Raw genomic sequence first — 23,548 nt, forward strand, 5'->3', positions numbered from 1 at the left:
ACTTGGCTTTCAGGACAAGACACTCTTGATTTTCTTCACTAGCTCCTGTTAGTCTCCACTTCCTCTTTAGCTTTTAAAATTGGAGAGCTCAGTGCTCTGTATTTGGACCCCTTCCTTTCTGTTTTTAAACTTGGCTCAGACGATAAAGAATCTGCCTGCAATACAGAAGATGCAGGTTTGATCCCTGGGTCAGGAAGATCCTCTGGGAAAGTGCATGGCAACCCACTCCAGTATTCTTGCCTGGAGAATCCCATGGACAGAGGAGTCTGGTGGGCTACAGTCCATGGGGCCTCAAAGAGTCAAAGGCCTCAAAGAGTCCTCAGACACAACTGAGTGAGTTTCACTTTCCTTTCTGTTTTTAAACTAATTCCTTAGAGCTGTCTGGGCTCATGACTTTAGATAAATCATCCATATCCTGATGCCATTTCCTTCTCCAGTGCATGAAAGTGAAAAGTGAAAGTGAAGTCGCTCAGTCATGTCCGACTCTTCACAACCCCATGGACTGCAGCCTGCCAGGCTCCTCCGTCCATGGGATTTTCCAGGCAAGAGTATTGGAGTGGGTAGCCTTTCCCTTCTCCAGGGGATCTTCCAGACCCAGGGATCTAGGCCTGTGTCTCTTGCATTGCAAGTAGATTCTTTACCATTTGAGCCACCAGGGAAGCCATGTAGTCCCTTACCACCTCTAAATGCATATGGGTTTCTAAATAGATAATTAGAAGTACCAGGTGTTGCTAGTTGAATGCTGCATAAAATTTAGTGTTTTAAAACTTAAAAGAAATGTGGATAGTTAGGAGAGACTTCAGAACAGATCCAGAGGCATCATTTTGTTTATAAAGAGAGCATAGAACTAGCCTCGAGAAGAATAAATGAAAGCTGATCCACTATCAGAAAGAATTTTAATTCAAAAGAGATGAAGAGAAAAAAGAAGAAGCAATTTTGAATAGTAGCATCGAGGCCTTTAAAAAATGAAACATTGGAATGTCACTGGTTAGATTCTATAAACTACTTAGTTCCTTTTTTGGATTATATCCAGAATCTGATCTCTTATCACCATCTCCACTGACCACTTGGTTTCAAGTCACAATTATTCTCCTTTAGATCTATTGAAACAACCTCTTAACTGGTCTCATTTCTTTCCTTGTCCTCCTAGATTTTATACTCAACCTAGAAGCTAAAGTGATACTGTTAAAATTTAAGCTACATCATGTCAGTCCTCTGATCAAAACCCTGCAGTGGCACTATTTTCTTTCAGAGAAAAATCGAAGTTCTTACAGTGGTCCCCAAGACTCTTCAGGATCTGAGGCCCTTTACACTCTGACCTTCCTCTCTACCACGATTCCCACTTGACTAGGGCAGCTCTCACATTATTAGTTTGCTCAGACAATCCAGGTCAGCTCCCAGGGTGTTGGCCACTGGCTCTTTCTGTTTTAATTTCACTTCTTGACTCACTGTACTCATCCAACTCATTCTAACTTGCAGTTTCAATGAATGTCCTGAACAAACTTTGGTGACTTCCAACCTCTCATTTAACAGTCACATTCCTCCACTAGAATGTTTCTAGTTGTTTAACACCTCTATCAATAATACATAGATTTAATTTTAGGAAAAAGTGTACATGAATTGACTTGCTAAAAGAAACAGAAGAAAAAATTGGGTAATAATCTGCTTTGAGTTCAGTTCAGTTCAGTCCCTCAGTCGTGTCCAACACTTTGCAACCCAATGGACTGCAGCATGCTTCCTTGCTGTCTCAGCTGATAAAGAATCTGCCTGCCATGCAGGAGACCTGGGTTCAATCCCTGGGTTAGGAAGATCCCCTGGAGAAGGGAAAGGCTAACCACTCCAGTATTCTGGCCTGGAGAATTCCATGGACTGTATAGTCCATGGGGTCACAGAGAGTCGGGCACAACTGAGTGACTTTCACTTTCACTTTGGACTGCAGCATACCAGGTTTTCCTGTCCATCACTAATTTCCAGAGCTTTCTCAGACTTACATCCATTGAGTCAGTGATACCATCCAACCATCTCATCCTCTGTTACCACCCCCACCTTCTCCTCCTGCTTTCAGTTTTTCCAAGCATCAGGGTCTTTTCCAATGAGTCAGTTCTTTGCATCAGGTGGCCAAAGTATTATAGCTTCAGCTTCATCATCAGTCCTTCCAATGAATATTCAGGATTGATTTCCTTTAGGATGGACTGGATGAATCTCCTTGCAGTCCAAGGGACTTGCAAGAGTCTTCTTCAACACCACAGTTCAAAAGGATCAATTCTTCCATGCTGATCTTTCTTTATAGTCCAACTCTCACATCCATACATGACTATTGGAAAAAAACCATAGACCTTTGTTGGCAAAGAGATGTCTCTGCTTTTTAAGATACGGTCTAGGTTGGTCATCATAGCTTTTCTTCCAAGGAGCAAGCATCTTTTAATTTCATGGCTACAGCCACCATCTGCCGTGATTTTGGAGCCCAAGAAAATAAAGTCTGTCACTCTTTCTGTTGTTTCCTCATCTATTTGCCATGAAGTGTTGCAACCAGATGCCGTGATCTTAGTTTTCTGAATGTTGAGTTTTAAGCCAGCTTTGTTACTCTCCTCTTTCAATTTCATCGAGAGGCTCTTTAGTTCTTCTTCACTTGCTGCCATAAGGGTGGTGTCATCTGCATATCTGAAGTTATTGATATTTCTCCCTGCAGTCTTGATTCCAGCTTGTGCTTCATCCTACTCAGCATTTCGCATGATGTACTCTGCATATAAGGTAAATAAGCAGGGTGACAGTATACAGCATTGATGTACTCCTTTCCCAGTTTGGAACCAGACCATTGTTCTATGTCCAGTTCTGTTTCTTCTTAACCTGCATACAGATTTCTCAGGAGCAGGTCAGGTGGTCTGGTATTCCCATCCCTTTCAAAATTTTCCACAGTTTGTTGTAATCCACACAGTCAAAGGTTTTGGTATGGTCAATAAAGCAGAAGTAGATGTTTTTCTGGAACTCTCTTGCTTTTCTGATGATCCAAAGGATTTTGGCAATTTGATCTCTGCTTCCTCTGTATTTTCTGAATCCAGCTTGAACATCTGAAAGTTCTCTGTTCTGGGTCATTAGGATCATATTTGTATAGTTCTGTGTATTCTTGCCCCCTCTTCTTACTACCTTCTGCTTCTGTTAGGTCCATACCATTTCTGTCCTTTATTGTCCCCATCTTTGCATGAAAGAGATCTCCAATATTTTGTATTCAATTGTTTTCCTTTATTTCTTTGCATTGGTTACTGAGGAAGGCTGTCTTATCACTCCTTTTTTTTTTTTTTTTTTTGCTTTGGAACTCTGCATTGAAATGGGTATACCTTTCCTTATGTCCTTTTCCTTTTGCTTCTCTTCTTTTCGTAACTATTTGTAAGGCCTCCTCAGACAACCTTTTGCCTTTTTGCATTTATTTTCCTTGGGGATGGTCTTGATCACTTCCTTCCGTACAATGTCATGAACCTTCATCCATAGTTCTTTTCGGCACTCTGTCTAGCAGATCTAATCCCTTGAATCTATTTGTCACTGTATGATCATAAGGGATTTGATTTAAGTCATATGTTAATGGTCCAGTGGTTTTCCCTACTTTCTTAATTTAAGTCTGAATTTTTCAATAAGAAGTAGCCCTCAAGTCAACAAAAGAGTCCAAAATGTAGTGAAAGAAAGAAAGTGATGTCACTTGGTCACGTCAGACTCTTTGCAACCCCATGGACTGTAGCCTGCCAGGCTCCTCCGTCCATGGGATTTTCCAGGCAAGGATACTGGTGTGAGTTGCCATTTCCTTCTCCAGGGGATTTTCCTGACCCAGGGATCAAACCTGCACTGCAGGCAGACTCTTTACTGTCTGAGCTACCAGGGAAGCCTTTAAAATGGAGTACTTGGGTGCAATCTCAATCCCGTCTCTTATGTTGTTGGAAGGGAGTGTTTGCTATGACCAGTGTGTTCTCTTGGCAAAACTCTGTTAGCCTTTGCCCTGTTTCACTTTGAACTTCAAGGCCAAACTTGTCTGTTACTCCAGGTATCTCTTGACTTTCTACTTTTGCATTCCAGTCCCCTATGATGAAAAGGCTGTCTTTTTTTGGTGTTAGTTCCAGAAGGTCTTGTAAGTCATCATAAAACCGTTCAACTTCAGCTTCTTCAAATGAGTGGTTGGGGCATAGACATGGATTACTGTGATTTTGAGTGGTTTGCCTTGGAAATGAACAGAGATCATTCGGTCATTTTTTGAGATTGCAAAATGCAGTACTTGGGTTCAATCTGTATACAGTCAGCATAAACAAGACCTGGAGCTGACTGTGGCTCAGATCATGAGCCCCTTACTGCAAAATTCAGGCTCAAATAGAAGAAAGTAGGGAAAGCACTAGAGCTTTCAGTTGTGACTTAAATCCCTTGTGATTATACAGTGAAAGAGCAAATAGATGTAAGGGATTAGATCTGATGGAGTATCTGAAGAACTCTGGGTGGAGATTCATAACATTGTACAGGAGGTAGTGACCAAAACCATCCCAAAGAAGAATAAATGCAAGAAGGCAGGCTTGTTGTCTTAGGAGGCTTTACAAATAGCTGAGGGAAGAAGAAAAGCAAAAGCAATTGAGAAAGAGAAAGATATACTCAGCTGAATGTAGAGTTCCAGAGAACAGCAAGGAGAGATAAGAAGGCCTTCTTCAATGAACAATACAAAGCAATAGAGGAAAACAATAGAATGGGAAAGACTAGAGATCTCTTCAAGAAAATTGGAGGTTTCAAGGGAACATTTCATGCAAGGATTGGTACCATAAAGGACAGAAATGATAAGGACTTAACAGAAAAGGTTTTAAGAAAAAGTGGCAAGAATACACAGAAGAACTATACAGAAAAGGTCTTAATGACCCAGATAACCATGATGATGTGATCACTCATCTACAGGCAGGCATCCTGGAATCCAAAGTCAAGTGGGCCTCAGGAAGCACTGCTATGAACAAAGCTAGTCAAGGTGATGGAATTCCAGCTAAGCTATTTCAAATCCTAAAAGATGTTGCTGTTAAAGTGCTGCACTCAATGTGCCAGCAAATTTAAAAAAACTCAGCATTGGCCACAGGACTGGAATAATCAGTTTTCATACCAATCCCAAAAAATCAGTGCCAAAGAATGTTCAAACTAATATACAGTTGCAGTCACTTTCACATGCTAGCAAATTTATACTCAAAATTCTTCGAGCTAGTATACAACAGTATGTGAACTGAGAATTTCCAGCTGTACAAGCTGGATTTAGAAAAGGCTAAGGAACCAGAGATCAAATTGCCAACATTTGCTGGATCATAGAGAAAGCAAGGGAATACTGGTAAAGCATCTACTTCGTCTTCATTGACTATGCTAAAGCCTTTGACTGTGTGGATCACAACAAACTATGGAAAATTCTTAAAGACATGGGAATACCGGACCACCTTGCCTGTCTCCTAAGAAACCTGTGTGCAGGTCAAGAAGCAACAGTTAAAACCATACACAGACTGGTTCCAGATTGGGAAACGGGTTTGACAAGGCTGTATGTTGTCACCCTGCTTATTTAACTTCTATGTAGAGTACATCATGTGATATACCAGGCTAGATGAATCAAAAGCTGGAATCAAGATTGCTGGGAAAAATATCAACAACTTCAGATATGCAGATGATACTGCTCTAATGGTAGAAAGTGAAGAGGAAATAAAGAGCCTCTTGATGAGGGTGAAAGAGGTGAAAAGCAGTAAAAAAAACTGGCTTGAAACTCAACATTCAAAAAACTAAGATCATGGCATCCAGTTTCATCACTTCATCAGAAATGGAAGAAGAAAAAGTGAAAGAAACAACAGACTTTATTTTCTTGGGCTCCAAAATCACTGCAAATGGTGACTGCAGCCATGATATTAAAAGATGTTTTCTCCTTGGAAGAAAAGCTATGACAAACCTAGATAACATATTAAAAAGCAGACATCATTTTGCAAGAAAGGTCCATATAGTCAAAGCTGTGTTTTTCCCAGTAGTCATGTACTGATGTGAGAATTGGATCATATAGAAGGCTGAGCACTGAAAAATTGTTGCTTTCAAATTGTGGTGCTGGAGAAGCCTTTTTGAGATCTCTTTGCACTGCAAGGAAATCAAACCAGTCGATCCCAAAGGAAATCACCCCTGAATATTCGTTGGCAGGACTGATGCTCCAGCTCCAGTACTTTGGCTATGTGATGTGAAGAGCCAACTCATTGGAAAGACCCTGCTGCTGGGAAAGACTGAGGTCAGGAGAAGTGAGTGGCAGAGGATGAGATGGTTGGATAGCATCACTGACTCATAGACATGAACTTGAGCGAACTGCAGGGGATTGTGAAGGATAGGGAAGCCTGGCTTGCTGCAGTCTATGGGGGTTGCAAAAAGTGGGACACAACTTAGCAGTTGAACAACAACACGACATGTATTTTTGTTTATGAGGATTACATGAAATAAACCAGTTAAGTTCTTAATATACTCACCCATGATGTGAGTCTATAAAATTTTATCTTCTTCCTTCTTCCCCCAACACCTTTTTTCTTCACTTTAACTAAAAATCCTGGAATCTTACCTTAAGATACTTTAAAACTTCTGTTATTGTCCAGCTCTTTTTCACACTCTGCCAGAAATTTACTCTTTCCCACTCTCTTCACTCTGGTTTTATACGACCAGCCCAGTTTGGCTAATATGAAAAACTGGTTCAAACTTTTATCTCATTGTATATGTGTCTGCAGAATGCTGCTGCTGCTAAGTCGCTTCAGTCGTGTCTGACTCTGTGCGACCCCAGAGACGGCAGCCCACCAGGCTCCCCCGTCCATGGGATTCTCCAGGCAAGAACACTGGAGTGGGTTGCGATTGCCTTCTCCAATGCAGGAAAGTGAAAAGTTAAAGTGAAGTCGCTCAGTCGTGTCCGACTCCTAGCAACACCATGGACTGCAGCCCACCAGGCCCTTTCATCCATGGGATTTTCCAGGCGAGAGTACTGGAGTGGGTTGCCATTGCCTTCTCTGGTCTGCAGAACACTGTGCTTCTAAAAAAATCAGAAGAATACTGGTAAATGAATGTCTGTACTCAACTATTTGAAAATAAGTTGCAGACATAGTACTTTACCTCTCAAGATTTCAAATGTGTTCCTAAGGACAATTACAAAGTAATCACAATATTTTTATTACACCCCAAAATTTAACATTGATATAATGATTTTATCTGGTATATAGCCATTATTCAAATTTTCCCAGTTGTTCCTAAAATGTCCCATATAAAAAAAATTTTTTCCATGCAAGGTCCAATCAAGAACTATGTATTTCATTTGGGTAAAAAGTTTCTATAGTTTTTCATATAAAAGGATCACCCAGCTTTTTTTTCTGTCTTTCATCACATTGACATTTTTAAGGAGTCCAGGCAAGCTGTTGTAGAAATTCTCAGTCTGGATTTGTCTGATTTTTTTTTTTCCTATGTGATTAGATTCAGGTTAAATATTTTAACAAGAATAATATACAAAAAAGTAGTTATTAAATACTCTGGTCTCCTGATCTTGTTACATGCTTAAAATTATGGGGAGTCCAAAGAATTTTTGTTTGTATGGATTATATCTATCAATATTTGTTATATTAGAATCAAAACTGATAATTTTTAAAACATTTTTATTAACTCACTTAAAAGGCAGCAAACCCATGAGATGTTAATTTTCCAATCCAGAAAAATTTAATGGCAACAGTGACATTGTTTTAAATTTTTAAGTCATTTTAATGTCTGCCTTAATTGAATGCAGCTGTGTCTCATAACTTTGTCTGCATTTAATCTGTTGCAATATGTTGTTTTGCTTGAAGCATATGAAGAAAATGCAGCATCACACAGATACGTAATTGGAAAAAGGAGGAGTTTTTTAATAGTCTTTTCATCCTTCACAGGTGGTGGTCATTTCTTTAGAGATTGCGAAAGGGTGATATTCTACTTCTGTTATTCCTTCTGATTTTATCAGCTTTAAAATATTTTTTAGAGTTCATTCTCTCTTCCAAAAGGCAATTTAGACGTATTTGTTGCTCAGTTATTTCTTTTTAATTATCAATTTTCAAAGTAATAAGTTTATACCCTGGAAACCTCCAGTAGTTTACGTTGAGTTCATTTTGTGTTCATGGCTTTTTATTTAGTCACTGTGCTTTAATGGGGCTTCCCCAGTGACTCAGCATTAAAGAATCTGCCTGCAAGGTAAGAGACGGGGGTTCAATACCTGGGTTGGGAAGATCCCCTGTAGGAGGCATGACAACCTGCTCCAGTATTCTTACCTGGAGAATCCCATGGACAGAGGAGCCTGGTGGGCTACAGTCCATGGGGTCGCAAAGAGTGATCACAAATGAGGCAACTTAGCCGGCAGGCTAGTGTTTTAATCACTTAAACTAAATTATTTTTGATGTAGAAATTGTCTTATCTTTGGTCAGGATGACATGAACACACTTCATTAACTCTCAGTAACATGAAACTCAGTCACAGTAGAACATCCCACTCTCAACTTGTACATTTCGCATCCCGGTGCTGCGTCAGCCATTTCTCCACAGAGCTCTGATTGCTTTCAGATGAAAATGATATTAGACTCGGCGATCAGTCTGCATCCTAGCATTTATTGCTGCTGTGGTTGTCTTTGCTTCTGGGCATTTTCAGTGGACAGACCTAGAAAATACATCTCTCTGAAAAAAACGGGGCAATCATGAGTTAGCACCAAGATTTCCTCAAGCGTGGCACTATTTCCATTTTGGACCAGTTAATTCTTTACTGTAGGGAATGTCCTGTGCATTGTAGGATCTTTAGCCACACCCCAGTTTCTCCTCAGCACCTAACCCCTCATTTGTGTAAAACAGCAGCGTCCCCGGGCACTGTATAATGTCCCAGAGTGGAGGTGGGGAAAAGAGGCAAAATTTCCTCTAGTTGAGAATTACTAGTTTACACTTATTTTTCTAGCAAGGTTTAAATAACTCCATAATTGTTTTATACTCACACCCATGCACACCATTTTTTCCTTCAAAATGCCACTATCAGGATGACTTTATTCTTCCATAGTTTGCATGAAATCTTAGTCCAATCATACAGTTTTTAATCAGAAGAACAATCTTATTTCCGAATCAAAATGTACTGGCCAGCAATACAGTAAAAACTGCAAACTCTAATCTAAGTTGGGGTCTCTCCTCTGCCCTTGCTCAGCACTGCTTGGGGCCTGAAGCCTGCAGGGAAGAAAGAACAAGGTCACCTCCTTCTCACCCTGCTCTCTCTCGGAAGAACCATTAGAGCTACTTTTGACCTTTTTAGGGCTAAGGTATGGGAAGAGGGGTTGGAGGGAGAGGAACAGGTGTACATGGCATGTACACACGTGACTGTCCCTAGAGTTCTCTGTTTTTGGTGGAAGATCATAGTTGACTGTTTCTCTGGCAGGATACTTTGGTGGGACTCTGGGGGATACGCCGCTGGGAAGCCCCAGTTGTATCCTGTAATGCAGGTGATGTTTCTGTTCTTTTCTGGACTCCTCAGCTCTGGATTTCTGGTGGTCAGCCCTACACAGACTCTCTCTGTTGGATCACACTGCCTTCCGCGCTGTCCTCATAGGTGGACATTTTTACAAAGAAAGAGGAAAGTTTTTATTGACATAAATATCTTCAGAAAAAGTGCTTTAGTTAAAGATGTAAATGTTAATGAATTGTTGTCAGTCACTCAGTCATGTCCGACTCTTTGTGACCCCATGGACAGCAAATCGCAGAAACTTTGTTACCATCACCCTCAAAAAATGTTTTAAATCATTCGCTTTCTAAAAGTCCCCTTGCATCCCGTCCAATCACTCCTTAAAAGTAGCTATCATCGCAGCTTCTAACATCATAGATGGTTTTAACTGTTTTGTAAATTTTTATGCCTGAAATTATACAGTGTTTTCCTGTGTCTGCTTCTTTCCCATAACATTATACTTACGGAGTCCATTCACATTTTTACATGGGCTAGACATTCATTCTCATTATGGTATGATGTATTAAATGAATAAAGTACAGTTTGTTTATAAATTATGCTATAGATGATCATTTCGATTGCTTTCAATTTGGGGCTATTTATGAACAGTTTCTATAAAAATTCTTATACAGATTTTTTATATATATATGTATACCTATCCTTACAATATAAGTTTTTTCATTTACCTCTCCCAGGACCCTGGGAATTTCACTGGTCCTAGACTATTTGTTCTGTGGTGCAGGTTTATATAACATGGTAGTGAAAATCACCTCTGAAAAAGGCCAAGATTTTTGTTTATTTGTTTTATTTTTAGTCATGAATAATTCCTCTCCAAAGTCAAAGTTTTGGACACATTTCTGGCTTAAATGGTATATTCTTGGTATTGTATTCTTGGTATTATTTTCATGAATAAGACAGCCTTTTGAGCGTCTCCATCCTACGGAGACTTCAGTTCCTGTCTCTGTCTTCCAGATGGCCTAATGTCACGTACTCCAAACCCTCATGAGCTTAAAATGCTAGCTTTCAGCTCCTGGGTCCCTTATCTGTATCTGCAACTATTTTTGGACTACTGCAAAGTTCACTCGGATTTATCCCTCTGGCTTTCATATCTTTCTTTTCTTCTGACTTATGAGATTTTCTTTTTTTTTCCTGTTTCTTTCTTCCCTCTCTTCCTCTCTTTCTCCTTCCTTCTCTCCTCCTTTCTTCCTTGACTATAATTTGTTGACATGCCTCTGTCATAATTTACCCAGCATTTGTGTGTTTATGGTGGAAAGAGTGTCCTCATAAACATCAGCTCATGTTACCTCAAGCCTAAATTTTTGTAGGTTATATTGTACATTTTTTTTCCTTTGGTCCTTTATCTGTTGAACATATACTCATTTCTCTTATCATTTTGCTACATATTTCCCTCTTCTTATCATAAAAAGACATGAAAAATTGTGACTTGACTTAAACCAAAGTGAAATGTGCTCACTTGTGCTCTGAGAGGCAACACAAATAATACAGATTTCTTATTTTAAAGGTAAATCTCTTTCTAGCTTATAATCAGATCAGATCAGATCAGATCAGTCGCTCAGTCGTGTCCGACTCTTTGCCACCCCATGAATCGCAGCATGCCAGGCCTCCCCATCCATCACCAACTCCCGGAGTTCACTGAGACTCAGGTCCATCGAGTCAGTGATGCCATCCAGCCATCTCATCCTCTGTCGTCCCCTTCTCCTCCTGCCCCTAATCCCTCCCAGCATCAGAGTCTTTTCCAATGAGTCAACTCTTCTCATGAGGTGGCCAAAGTACTGGAGTTTCAGCTTTAGCATCATTCCTTCCAAGGAAATCCCAGGGTTGATCTCCCTCAGAATGGACTGGTTGGAGCTTATAATAAAAAGACTCAATTAAAATGGAATTTTAAGCCTGTATTAAGAGAAATTTTAAAAGGACTTTTATTTTTCAGGTACCTAAAATTTTTGTATGTCACTAGGCAAGTAAAATGGTCATATTTTAATAGTACTTTTATATTCACAGAATGTGATTTTTTTAATAATAGTAGTGCTTGGAAGTTATATTAAAATGGTAAATATAGAGACCAATTAGAAATAATATATAAATATAATCATTCAATAGTCCCTTTTTTGCATGTCATTAAACAAATTTTTCTAAAATAATAAAAGTTCTCCAGTTTTCCAAAGATATCTGTTAAAAAAATAAGCTTGGTGAAGGTGCTGCATGTGCCTCATGGTTTACTAGTATAAACAGGCAAGGAATTTACTGAAATAAAAGGCATTCTGTAATAGTAAATATTGAAAGGTGGTAAGAAAAGTCTGGACCAAGGGATTTTTATATGACATTAAGTGAAACATTATTATAAACCTTTTATTGTTGAGTATCTTTATGACTATTATTGTTGAATATATATATGACAGTAAAACAGTGCATGTAATTAGATAAACATGTTTCCAACAATATTTATCAAACTGTTATTAGACACAAGACTCTAAAGACCTAGTTTTTACTCTCACAAAATGTAGGGAGAAACAGGCACATAGCATTTACAAGAGGAATACCTTGAATATGCAATTGCACAAAGAAGAAATGGCCAGATCTTTCTATCATCAGTCAGGTAAGACCAGACTTGAAAGATGAGTAAGAATTTGCCAAGCAGATAAATTTGAAAAGGGAGGAGAGTCATAGAGACATGTTTCCTAAACTCATATTTCAAGAGTTTAGGAAAAGACAGTGATGTCAGTACAACTGGAGCATAAAGAAAATAAAAGGGAGTATGTAATTTAGAAGAAATCTTGGTAGTTAGCACTCATCTTTTGCTTTTCCCACCATAAAGGAGGTAAGAGACTTTCCAAGGAGAAAGAAAGCAAGGTTCTCTATTGTAGACTTCAGGTAATAGTTCCTCAGGTTTCGAGAGGGGTCAATGATGCATATGTGAAAGTGGAGATGGAGATGGTATCTCCTACTTGGGTAAACTCTCCTATTGTTGATCACATGCCACTTATCCTGTTTGTGGTGGCCTATGAGAAGGGGACGACAGAGGACAAGATGGATGGATGGCATCACCAACTCGATGGACAAGAGTTTGAGTGAACTCCAGGAGTTGGTGATGGACAGGGAGGCCTGGCGTGCTGTGATTCTTGGGGTTGCAAAGAGTCGGACATGACTGAGCAACTGAACTGTACTGAACTGATAGCTTATAAATTGATGAAGTGGGGAAAACCACTAGACCATTCAGGTATGACCTAAATCAAATCCCCTACAATTATACAGTGGAAGTGAGAAATAGATTTAAGGGGCTAGATCTGATAGACAGAGTGCCTGATGAACTAAAGATGGAGGTTCGTGACATTGTACAGGAGACAGGGATCAAGACCATCCCCATGGAAAAGAAATGCAAAAGCAAAATAGCTGTCTGAGGAGGCCTTAGAAATAGCTGTCAAAAAAAGAGAAGTGAAAAGCAAAGGCGAAAAGGAAAGACAGACCCATTTGAATGCAGAGTTCCAAAGAATAGCAAAGAGAGATAAAAAAGCCTTCCTCAGCAATCAATGAAAAGAAATAGAGGAAAACAATAGAATGGGAAAGACTAGAGATCTCTTCAAGAAAATTAGAGATACTGTCTTTACATTTCATGCAAAGATGGGCACAATAAAGCACAGAAATGGTATGGACCTAACAGAAGAAGAAGATATTAAGAAGAGGTGGCAAGAATACACAGAAGAACTGTACAAAAAAGATCTTTACAACCCAGATAATCACGATGGTGTGATCACTCACCTAGAGCCAGACATCCTGGAATGTGAAGTCAAATAGGCCTTAGGAAGCATCACTATGAACAAAACTAGTGGAGGTGATGGAATTCCAGTTGAGCTATTTCAAATCCTGAAAGATGATGCTGTAAAAGTGCTGCACTCAATATGCCAGCAAATTTGGAAAACTCAGCAGTGGCCGCAGGACTGGAAAAGGTCAGTTTTCATTCCAATCCTAAAGAGAGGCAATGCCAAAGAACACTCAAACTACTGCACAAGTGCACTCATCTCACACACTAGTAAAGTAATGCTCAAAATTCTCTGAGCCAGGATTCAACAATACGTGAACCATGAACTTCCAGATGTTCAAGCTGGTTTTAGAAAAGTCACAGGAACCAGAGATTAAATTATCAATATCTGCTGTATCATAGATAAAGCAAGAGAGTTCCAGAATAAATTTTTGATTTATTGACTATGCCAAAGCCTTTGACTGTGTGGATCACAATAAACTGTGGAAAATTCGGAAAGAGATGGGAATGCCAGACCACCTGACCTGCCTCTTGAAAAATTTGTATGCAGGTCAGGAAGCAACAGTTAGAACTGGGCATGGAACAACAGACTGATTCCAAGTAGGAAAAGGAGTATGTCAAGGCTGTAGATTGTCGCCCTGCTTATTTAACTTATTTGCAGAGTACAGCACGAGAAACACGAGTCTGGATTAAGCACAAGCTGGAATCAAGCTTGCCGGGAGAAATATCAATAACCTCAGATATGCAGATGACACCACCCTTATGGCAGAAAGCAAAGAGGAACTAAAGAGCCTCTTGATGAAAGTGAAAGTAGAAAGTGAAAAGGCCAGCTTAAAGCTCAACATTCAGAAAATTAAGATCATGGCATCCAGTCTCTTCATGGCAAATAGATGGGGAAACAGTGGAAACAGTGTCAGACTTTATTTTGGGGGGCTCCAAAATCACTGCAGATGGTGACTGCAACCATGAAATTCAAAGACACTTACTCCTTGGAAGGAAAGTTATGACCAACCTAGATAGCATATTAAAAAGCAGAAACCTTACTTTGCCAACAAAGGTCCATCTAGTCAAGGCTATGGTTTTTCCAGTAGTCATATATGGATGTGAGAGTTGGACTATAAAGATATCTGAATGCCAAAGAATTGATGCTTTTGAACTGTGGTGTTGGAGAAGACTCTTGAGAGTCCCTTGGACAGCAAGGAGATCCAGCCAGTCCATCCTAAAGGAAATCAGCCCTGAATGTTCATTGGAAGGACTGATGTTGAAGCTGAAACTCCAATACTTTGGCTACCTGATGCAAAGAGCTGACTCATTAAAAGATCCTGATGCTGGGAAAGATTGAAGGCGGGAGGAAAAGGGGATGACAGAGGATGAGATGGTTGGATGGCATCACCAACTCAATGGACATGAGCTTGAGCAAGCTCCGGGAGTTGGTAATGGACAAGGAGGCCTGGCGTGCTGCAGTCCATGGGTTCTCAAAGAGTCGGACATGACTGAATGACTGAACTGAACTGAATTGATAGCTTATAAATACTTCTGAATGTCTTGTAATTCCTGGTAATGAAAGAGTGGGTAAACAGCAAGGAAGTTAGAATGTAGACTGCAGGGTGGTTTAATAGAGAGACTTTTATAGACTTGTTATATAACCACAGTGTGTATAAATTTGACAGTATGCAATTTGACCATCAGTCTATGATTTATGAGAAATCAGTGGCTGGATCTGGACATAAATGTGTTTTTTGAATCGAGGATATAAATTTGTCTGAAGAAAAGTGGTGGCAGCAGACATCATGCTGAATTTGCTACCATCACAGTTTAATCTTTTGCAGACTTCCCAGATAATGCTGTAACAGAGCTAGTGCTTTTAGGCGTGAATTTTCCTCATCTGCATGTACAGCCAGGTATTTGATGGATTAATACATATAATGGAGTTGTCCTTTCTGCATTCTTGCCTTTTTTGGTGGCTCTGAGTATTGGGCAAGTGTTGTGATACAGAGTCAGGTCTGGGCCCCATACCAAATTATCTTAGTCACCTCTAGTTGGAATTGACGGGCCGCAACATTTCTTAGGTCAAAAGATCTCGTAGAGAAGATTAACCTCTAACTATATATGTCCTATATTTTGCTTGCATGATGCTATATCTGCTTTGCAGTTTTGACAGCCTAATATTCGTGTTGAAGATGACTATAGCTTAGAATGCACGGATCTTCCAGATATCTTCCATTCTTTATAGAAATCTGTGATGATATGAGGCATGCCAGTTCCTCACAGTAGTGACTTCATGCCAGTAGTCTTAATTACCAGAGATTCTCCTTCCCATCAAACATCAAATTTTAAAATGCTCAGCTGTTTTTCCCCCAAGAGTTATAAGAATTGCATTCTATTTGGTAACTATAATTTATATATTTTACTTAAATATTATCTTTCAATGTGTTTAGTACTTGCTATCCTTCACACCAGACTGCCTCCCTCATGCATCCTTTGTTGCAACTTACCTGCTGTTAGTCAAACTAACAGCATATCGGGGCCTTATTTCCTGATTTTATGCATATTTGAGAATGTCTTTCTGTTGACTTTAAACGTGAATAAATTGGCCAGTTTTACATTTCTTTGGTCACCTCTAAAACAGATCTATCTGTATTTGGGATTTAGGGACGTGTCAGTAAATCATAGTTGTAGTAGACATTCCCTAAGTACTTGCTGTATGATTAACTATTCCAAGCTCTTATGTGAGCTCGTTTAGTTCTTAAATGTGACCCAAAATACTAACAGTGTCCTCCTTTTACTTGCCATTGGTCACCAGCTAGCAGGTAGTGAGGCTGAAATGTGAACTGATGCAGTATTGCTCCAAAGTTCATACCCTTAATTTCTTATTCAACCTTTTGGGTGAATTAAGCTAAAATTTCTGCCTGTGTGACATTAAACATGTTACTTAACTTCCCTGTGCCTCAGTTAACTCTATAAAATGGGATCAATAGTGCCTCCAAGATTGAGTTAATACATGCAATAGCTTGTAACAGTGGCCAGCACATAGTAAGTGCTTAGTAATTGTTGCTGTTATTATCATCTTAGAGACTGTAATCTTCAGATATGAGCTATGAACAAGCAATCTGATTTCAGTAAATGCTCTTCTGCGCTACAGTATCAATAATTAAGATGCATTTCAGTTAAGGAAAAGGGATTACTCAAAAAGCAGTATTGGAACATAATAGACACTCAATCAATACTTGTCAAATTAATGAGAATTTTCTAAAAGTGTGTATATATTCACTTAACAAATAGATGTTAGATACCTTCTAGATCTGTATAGATAGGCTGGAAGGAAACCCAAAAATGAAAGTAGTTGCATAGTCATGAGATTGTAGATAATTTCCTTTTTTCGAATTTATGCAATCTGTTAAAAAATTCTTGAATGACACAGTTTATGAAACAACTTGACCAGATAATTACTGAATTCTTTTTCATATGTTGAGTTCGAGATACCTACCATGAGGTGGTTGGAAGGTCAGATCTTAGGATGAGATTTTGGAGCCATGCACAGATGATGAGATTACCCACATGGTGCTTACAATGGAATACAACATATAAGGTGGAGAAGGAAATGGCAACCCACTCCAGTATTCTTGCCTGGAGAATTCCATGGACAGGGGAGCCTGGTGGACTACAGTCCATGGGATTGCAGAATTGGCCACGACTGAGCACACAGCATACAACATATAAGGCAAAGGCAAAGGTATGGACAGTGGGAACTTGAATGGTTGGAAAGAAGATGAAGAGTCAGAAGAGATGTGCTTCAAATAGAAAAAGCAGGGGCAGGGGGACCGGTGGAGAGAGAATTACCCATGGCAGATTGTACAGAAAGTCAAGAAAGAGTCACTGCAGTTAAGAATGAAGACATCATTGATGGCATTACTCTGCTTTATAAGCACAGTGGACATATAAGCCCAGTTCCAATAAGCTGAGGAGTGAAGGTTGAGATGGTTGGATGGCATCACCGACCCGATGGACGTGAGTTTGAGCAAACTCCGGGAGTTGGTGATGGACAGGGAGGCCTGGTGTGCTGCAGTCCATGGGGTCGCAAAGAGTCAGACATGACTGAGTGACTGAACTGAACTGAACTGAAGAGTAAAGGAAACTGATTAAAGGCTGCAAGTGCAGATGACTTTTTCACCAACTTAGATGACAAAGAAAGGGATGAAGTCAAGGAGAATTAAGAGTGAGACACACAGTTCCTTTTTTTTTTTTTTCTTGATTCTGGAATTTTTGAAATGGAAAAGCTTGAGGAGAAAAGAAGACATCCTTGAAAGGGGAGCAACTGAAGATTTTAGGAGGAAACTGATTGGGAAGGTTTGAAAGCAGGTAGAAAAGAATGGTTTTAGCAACATGCAGTGAGTACCCTCTAATGGGGACATCTTCTCTGAGACACTGAAGAAGGAGGTGCTATTGTAAATCATTTAGAAATGGAAAAGAGACCGCTTAGAAGCATTCCAGCTACAGATGGTTCAGGCTTTTTTCCTGGATGTTTTTGACAGAGGAGTATAGAGAAGAACAGCCTGCCCTTAAACAAGGGCAGTTACATCTCTGAGCACCGTTTAAGTGTGTTCTCTAGAGAGGATGGAAAAATCTTGCTTTCTGTTCTCTCATGAGAAATCAGTGCAGAGGTCAAGATAAATTATCATAGATAAATAGATAAACTTACATACACTTTTGGGCTTCTCTGGTGGCTCAAACAGTAAAGAATCAGCCTGCGATGTGGGACACTTAGGTTCAATCTCTGGGTCGGGAAGATCCTCTGGGGGAGGATATGGCAACCCCCTCCAGTATTCTTGCCTGGATAATCCTCATGGACAGAGGAGCCTGGTGGGCTATATTCCATGGGGTCGCAAAGAGTCGAACACAATTGAGCGACTAAACACAGCACAACACAAACACTTTTACTCCCACAGTCATTCCTGTAGCCTGAAAAAAAAAAAATATATATATATATATATATATAAATTAAACCGGAGTCCAGTTAGAAAGTAGCATGCAGTGCATTCCACTAATCTAGTGGGCATAGCTGTGGAGCTTCATAACTGCTCTTTGGAGAGAGGCAAGAGAATGAGCACTAGTGTGTGAGAGTGGTGTTGGTGGTTTAGTCACTAGTGATGTCTGACTCTTGCAACCCCATGCACTGTAACCCACCGGCCTCCTTTGTCCATGCAATTCTCTAGGCCAGAATACTGGAGTGGGTAGCCATTCCCTTCTCCAGGGGATCTTCCTGACCCAGGGATGAAACCCAGGTCTCCTGCATTGCAGGGGGATTCTTTATCATCTGAGCCCCCAGGGAAGCCCAGTATGTGAGAGTACATGAATAGAAGTTTGTGGAGGAATCCATTTTGGAGCAAAGACCATCTGATTTTCTAAAACATCCCAGGTCAAGAATCATTTTGTTATTAGCTATCTCGTAAAACGTGGCCTTTGTGCCATTTATCGTTGCAGCATAGCCTTTTCTTGCTCAGTTAAATACACATTTAAGGGACCTCTGTGTTCCTTTACTACAAACTTTGGTTAAAAAAATGGATCTGATTTTAATGTCAACTAATACAAAATACTGGGCTTCCCAGGTTCTTCAGTGGTAAAGAATCTACTTGCCAAGCAGGAGAAGTGGGTTCACTCCCTGGGTCAGGAAGATCCTCTGGAAAAGGGAATGGCAACACCCTCCAGTATTCTTGCCTGGAGAATCCCATGGGCAGAGGAGCCTGCTGGGCTGCAGTCCTTGGGGTTGCAAAAGAGTCAGATATGACTTAGCAAGTAAACAACAATATAAAATAGTATAGGAAAATTCCATGGTATTTTAAAATTGAAAATTTCAACTTTTAAAATTATTTTTAAGCAATCTGATGATGTTAAAAGTCTCACAGTCTATTTCATAGGAATTCAATGGAAAATAAGAAGTGCCAAAGCAGTAAATATTCTAGTTAATATTTATATATCTAAGCTGACAATTTTTTTCATTTTTATTTAACCTAAATAAATTAGATTGCTCCAGGCCTTATTAAATATAACATATTTTGGTTTAAATAATCATCATTGTTGAATATTAAACTTTTTTCCCAGACTTTTTGAAGGGTATAAGTAACCACTTATACAAAAACCCATCACAAAATGAGCACAGGATCATGTTTTACCCTCATTTCTTCTGTAATTCTCTCCTGTCCTTCATTGAGTTTTTCTCATTGTTTTAAATTGCTCTCCCTTTATCATTATTTCTCTCCATCCTGTTTTCTAATTTTAGCCAAGATAAACCAGACAGTAAAGCCAATACAATCAGTGATAGTTTTACATGCTATTCAAGTTCATGAGATTCTTTAAGAGTGAATTTGCTCCAAGATTCTCCAAAAGAATTAAGCACATAGGTTTTATTAAAAAGTCTATCACAGAGACTTCTTTGTCTATATCTGTTCTCTTGAAGGTTTATATGTTAAAAAGAAAAGGTTTTACTAGAACTTGACTATCTTAACACACTAATGCTTATCAGCAACATGTACCTAATCTTGAAATAATGGTGATCTAAAGACATGGTGATCTGCTGACACCATTAATAAGATGCACAGAAATATTTTACAAAAGATGTTTAAAGGAGTTCTGGAATTAGTTTCTAAGATGTGTTCCCCTCATTTAGGCTCCTGAAGGCACAGGTTTATTGCACAAGGTTAGAGCATTACAAGCATTCAGCTATGCCAAGCAAGAGGCCAGCTGAGACAGTCATGCTCTTGCTAATGTGCACCTCTCCTCTTTTAGTTGTCACTGCATAAGCTTTCCAGCAGTCTTTAGATATTTTGAATAATTGTTCCCTATTTTTTGTTTGTTTTTTAGGACAGCATAACTACTTATGTGCTGGAAGAAACGATTGCATTGTTGATAAAATCCGCAGAAAAAACTGCCCAGCATGTCGCCTTAGAAAGTGCTGTCAGGCTGGCATGGTTCTTGGAGGTAATGATGATGTTTTCATCAATAACTGTCTGATATTTATATTAACTAAATTCTGTCTGATGTTTGTATTATAAAACCATGGGTCAGAAAATCTTAGTTTTCTTATTTCTATCTTGATTATTGGTGTCTGGATGAAGCAGCTGATATCATTTTATTAACACTGTGGATTTCCAGCAGATTGAAGTTTGTTATAGATACGTAGTAAACTTCATTTTGTCTATATTGCTTGTAAGTAGATGTTATGGGACGGCCAGGCTTTCCAGGTGGTGTAGTGGTAAAGAATCCGCCTGCCAGTGCAGGAGATGCAAGAGACACGGGTTAGATCCCTGGGTCAGGAAGATCCCCTGGAGTAGGAAATAGCAACCTGCCCCAGTATGCTTGCCTGGAAAATTCCATGGACAGAGGAGCCTGGCAGGTTACAGTCCACAGGGTCACAGAGAGCTGGATGTGACTGAGCACAGCATGGGAAGTTCACCAGCCTCTCGTTAAGTGACACGGGTTGAAGTGTAGGCTCTGCTGCTCCCCACCATGTAGGCTTGAGTACATCACCAGCCCTTTCTGGGCACCAGTCTCTGTCTGCAAAATGAGCACAGTGAAGTCGCTTCCAGCTCAAATACTGATTCTGTGAACTGGATAAGTACATTAATCTCCATCTCTTCCTGCCTCCATCAACCCCTCCCTTTTGATGACCCTTCCTCATTCTCTTTAAATAACTGAATATTGAGCCCTTACACTTACCAGGTACTATTTTAAGTTCTGGGAGTTCTACAGTGAGCAAAATGGACCAAATCTCGGCCTTCATGGAGCTTACACTCTAGGCAGAGGAGAGCAACACATATACATATACACACACACACACACACACACACACACACACATAAAAGCAGAGACATTACTTTGCCAACAAAGGTCCGTCTAGTCAAGGCTATGGTTTTTCCAGTGGTCATGTATGGATGTGAGAGTTGGACTGTGAAGAAAGCTGAGCATGGAAGAACGGATGCTTTTAAACTGTGGTGTTGAAGATTCTTGAGAGTCCCTTGGACTGCAAGGAGATCCAACCAGTCCATTCTGAAGGAGATCAGCCCTGGGATTTCTTTGGAAGGAATGATGCTAAAGCTGAAACTCCAGTACTTTGGCCACCTCATGAGAAGAGTTGACTCATTGGAAAAGACTCTGATGCTGGGAGGGATTAGGGTCAGGAGGAGAAGGGGATGATAGAGGATGAGATGGCTGGATGGCGTCACCAACTCAATGGATGTGAGTTTGAGTGAACTCCGGGAGTTGGTGATGGACAGGGAGGCCTGGCGTACTGCGATTCATGAGGTCGCAAAGAGTCGGACATGAATGATTGACTGAACTGAACTGAACTGATGTATATATATCAAGTGATGATAAATGCTATGCAGTGTATTAAGCAGGGTTCATTAATGGGAATCTCAGAGAGGGGCTTCACTCCTGAACCCTTTACTCTGATTAAAATTTTCATTTTAGTCATTTCCTAAGCAGTAATATCTCTAAAATCCTGAACTTGATGTAGTAGTTCTAATTTTTCTACAACGAGCTTTAAAAATTCATAATTTATTGAATATGTATCTAATAAACCACCGGCCACAGTTCATATACCATAAATGGTATCTGTTACCTTCTGAGAAGGAGTGTATGAGACCAACATTTTTTGACTGCTCACTGTGTTAAGCACCCTGCTTAGTTCTGTCTCTACAGCCTGTGAACATGTACAGTCTAATCCCTAATAAATAATTGTCAAACAGAAGAGTGAGTGATTTAAGAGTGGTGTCAAACATTATTATGCAGATAAAACAAAGGAATGAATTAATTCTATCTGAGGGAGCTGGCAAAAGCTTCCGAGAGGAGGCTTTCAAAGAATGAATACAAACATTATCAATGGAAAAGGAGAAAAGTATTTACAATGAAAAACATGATGCATTGGTGATGATTTTTCTGGAAAGTCAGTTGTTTAGTGGGAACAACAAGAAATGAAGCTTGAAAGTTACCTTGGCCTAGCTGGGTTCTGGAGGTTGAACTCTGTTCTGTATGCAGTAGAACCAGTGATCTTTCTAACAAACTGTGGACCATCCATGGAATAGAGCCCACATTTCTAAGTGCAGCACACCAGTCCTTTCCGCACCGAGTAACTGCCCTCTCTTTCTCTAAGCCCTTCTCCCACCAGTCCTGGGGGAACCCTACCCTCCAGTCACCAACACTCACCTGTCTTTGCACACTTTTGACTTTTGCCTGCGCTGTTCTTAAACTCCTTGTGAATTGTTGTATTTCCTTCACATTAAGTTCAAGCATCATATTTTTTGTGAAATCTTCCCGTCTCCCTAGTCACTGAGAGATAGGGGTGGGGACAGTTAAATGTAGTGCTTTTCATGTCTGGGGAGGCTGAGCGTCCTTGAGTCAGCCTGGATTGGACCTTGCACTACCGATACTTACTTCTGCATTCCTGCCCTTCCAAGGGGAGACTGACCCAATTAGGAATGATGAGACCCAGCAGTTCCCGCTCATCCCAGCCCACACAAGGGACTGGAAATTCACTTTCTCTCTCTCCTCCCACAGTTTCTTGTATTTACATTCTTCTTTGTACTTCCTTCCTTGTTTTATAACTATTTACTTGTATCCCAATCAACGATTTCTCCTAATCCAAGTTTGAGTTGTTTACAAACAGGAATTTCATTTTAGTGTTTCAGCAGCAAAGTACTTGTTTAAGAAGTGCTCACTAAATATCTGTGATGATTATTTTAAAGCCAGAATCTGCCTGCCAATGCAGAAGACATACGAGATACTGGTTTGATCCATGAGTCAGGAAGATCCCCTGGAGAAGGAAATGGCAACCCACTCGGGTAGTCTTTTTTTTTTTTTTTAATTCATATTTTATTGAAGGGTAATTGCTTTACAGAATTTTGCTGTTTTCTGTCAAACCTCAACTCATTATTAGAGAAATGCAAATCGAAACTACGATGAAATATCACTCTGGTATTCTTGCCTGAAAGGTCACATGGACAGAGGAGCCTGGCAGGCTACAGTCCATGGGGCTGCAGAGAGTTGGACTTGACTTCGCACACAACGTACTTGCATGCATTCTTGAATATAAGGTCCAATGTAGCCATTACTGGAACACAAGAAAGAGTGTTTGGAGGACGCAAGAGGGATGTGGTTTCATGTAGTGTTTTTCATTTTGAGGAAAGGTGCTAGCCCTTAAGCAGTCTTCCATTCCATGACTGAATTTATTTTACTGGTCTTAACTGTTATAATGGAAAAGTGATTTAAGATACACCAGTGTAAAAA

General features: G+C 39.9%; 1 protein-coding gene across 2 annotated transcripts in view; it reads left to right on the plus strand.

Moving 5' to 3' along the window:
• Nucleotides 1-23,548, plus strand: part of PGR (progesterone receptor) — a 107,863-nt gene that overhangs the window by 35,697 nt on the left and 48,618 nt on the right. For both annotated transcript variants that reach the window (XM_055547580.1, XM_055547581.1), the window contains exon 3: nucleotides 20,126-20,242. In XM_055547580.1, the coding sequence (XP_055403555.1) occupies nucleotides 20,126-20,242 (117 nt within the window). The remainder of the gene's footprint in view (nucleotides 1-20,125; nucleotides 20,243-23,548) is intronic.

The sequence above is a fragment of the Bubalus kerabau genome, chromosome 15, assembly GCF_029407905.1.
Source record: "Bubalus kerabau isolate K-KA32 ecotype Philippines breed swamp buffalo chromosome 15, PCC_UOA_SB_1v2, whole genome shotgun sequence".
Classification (NCBI taxonomy): Eukaryota; Metazoa; Chordata; class Mammalia; order Artiodactyla; family Bovidae; genus Bubalus; species Bubalus kerabau.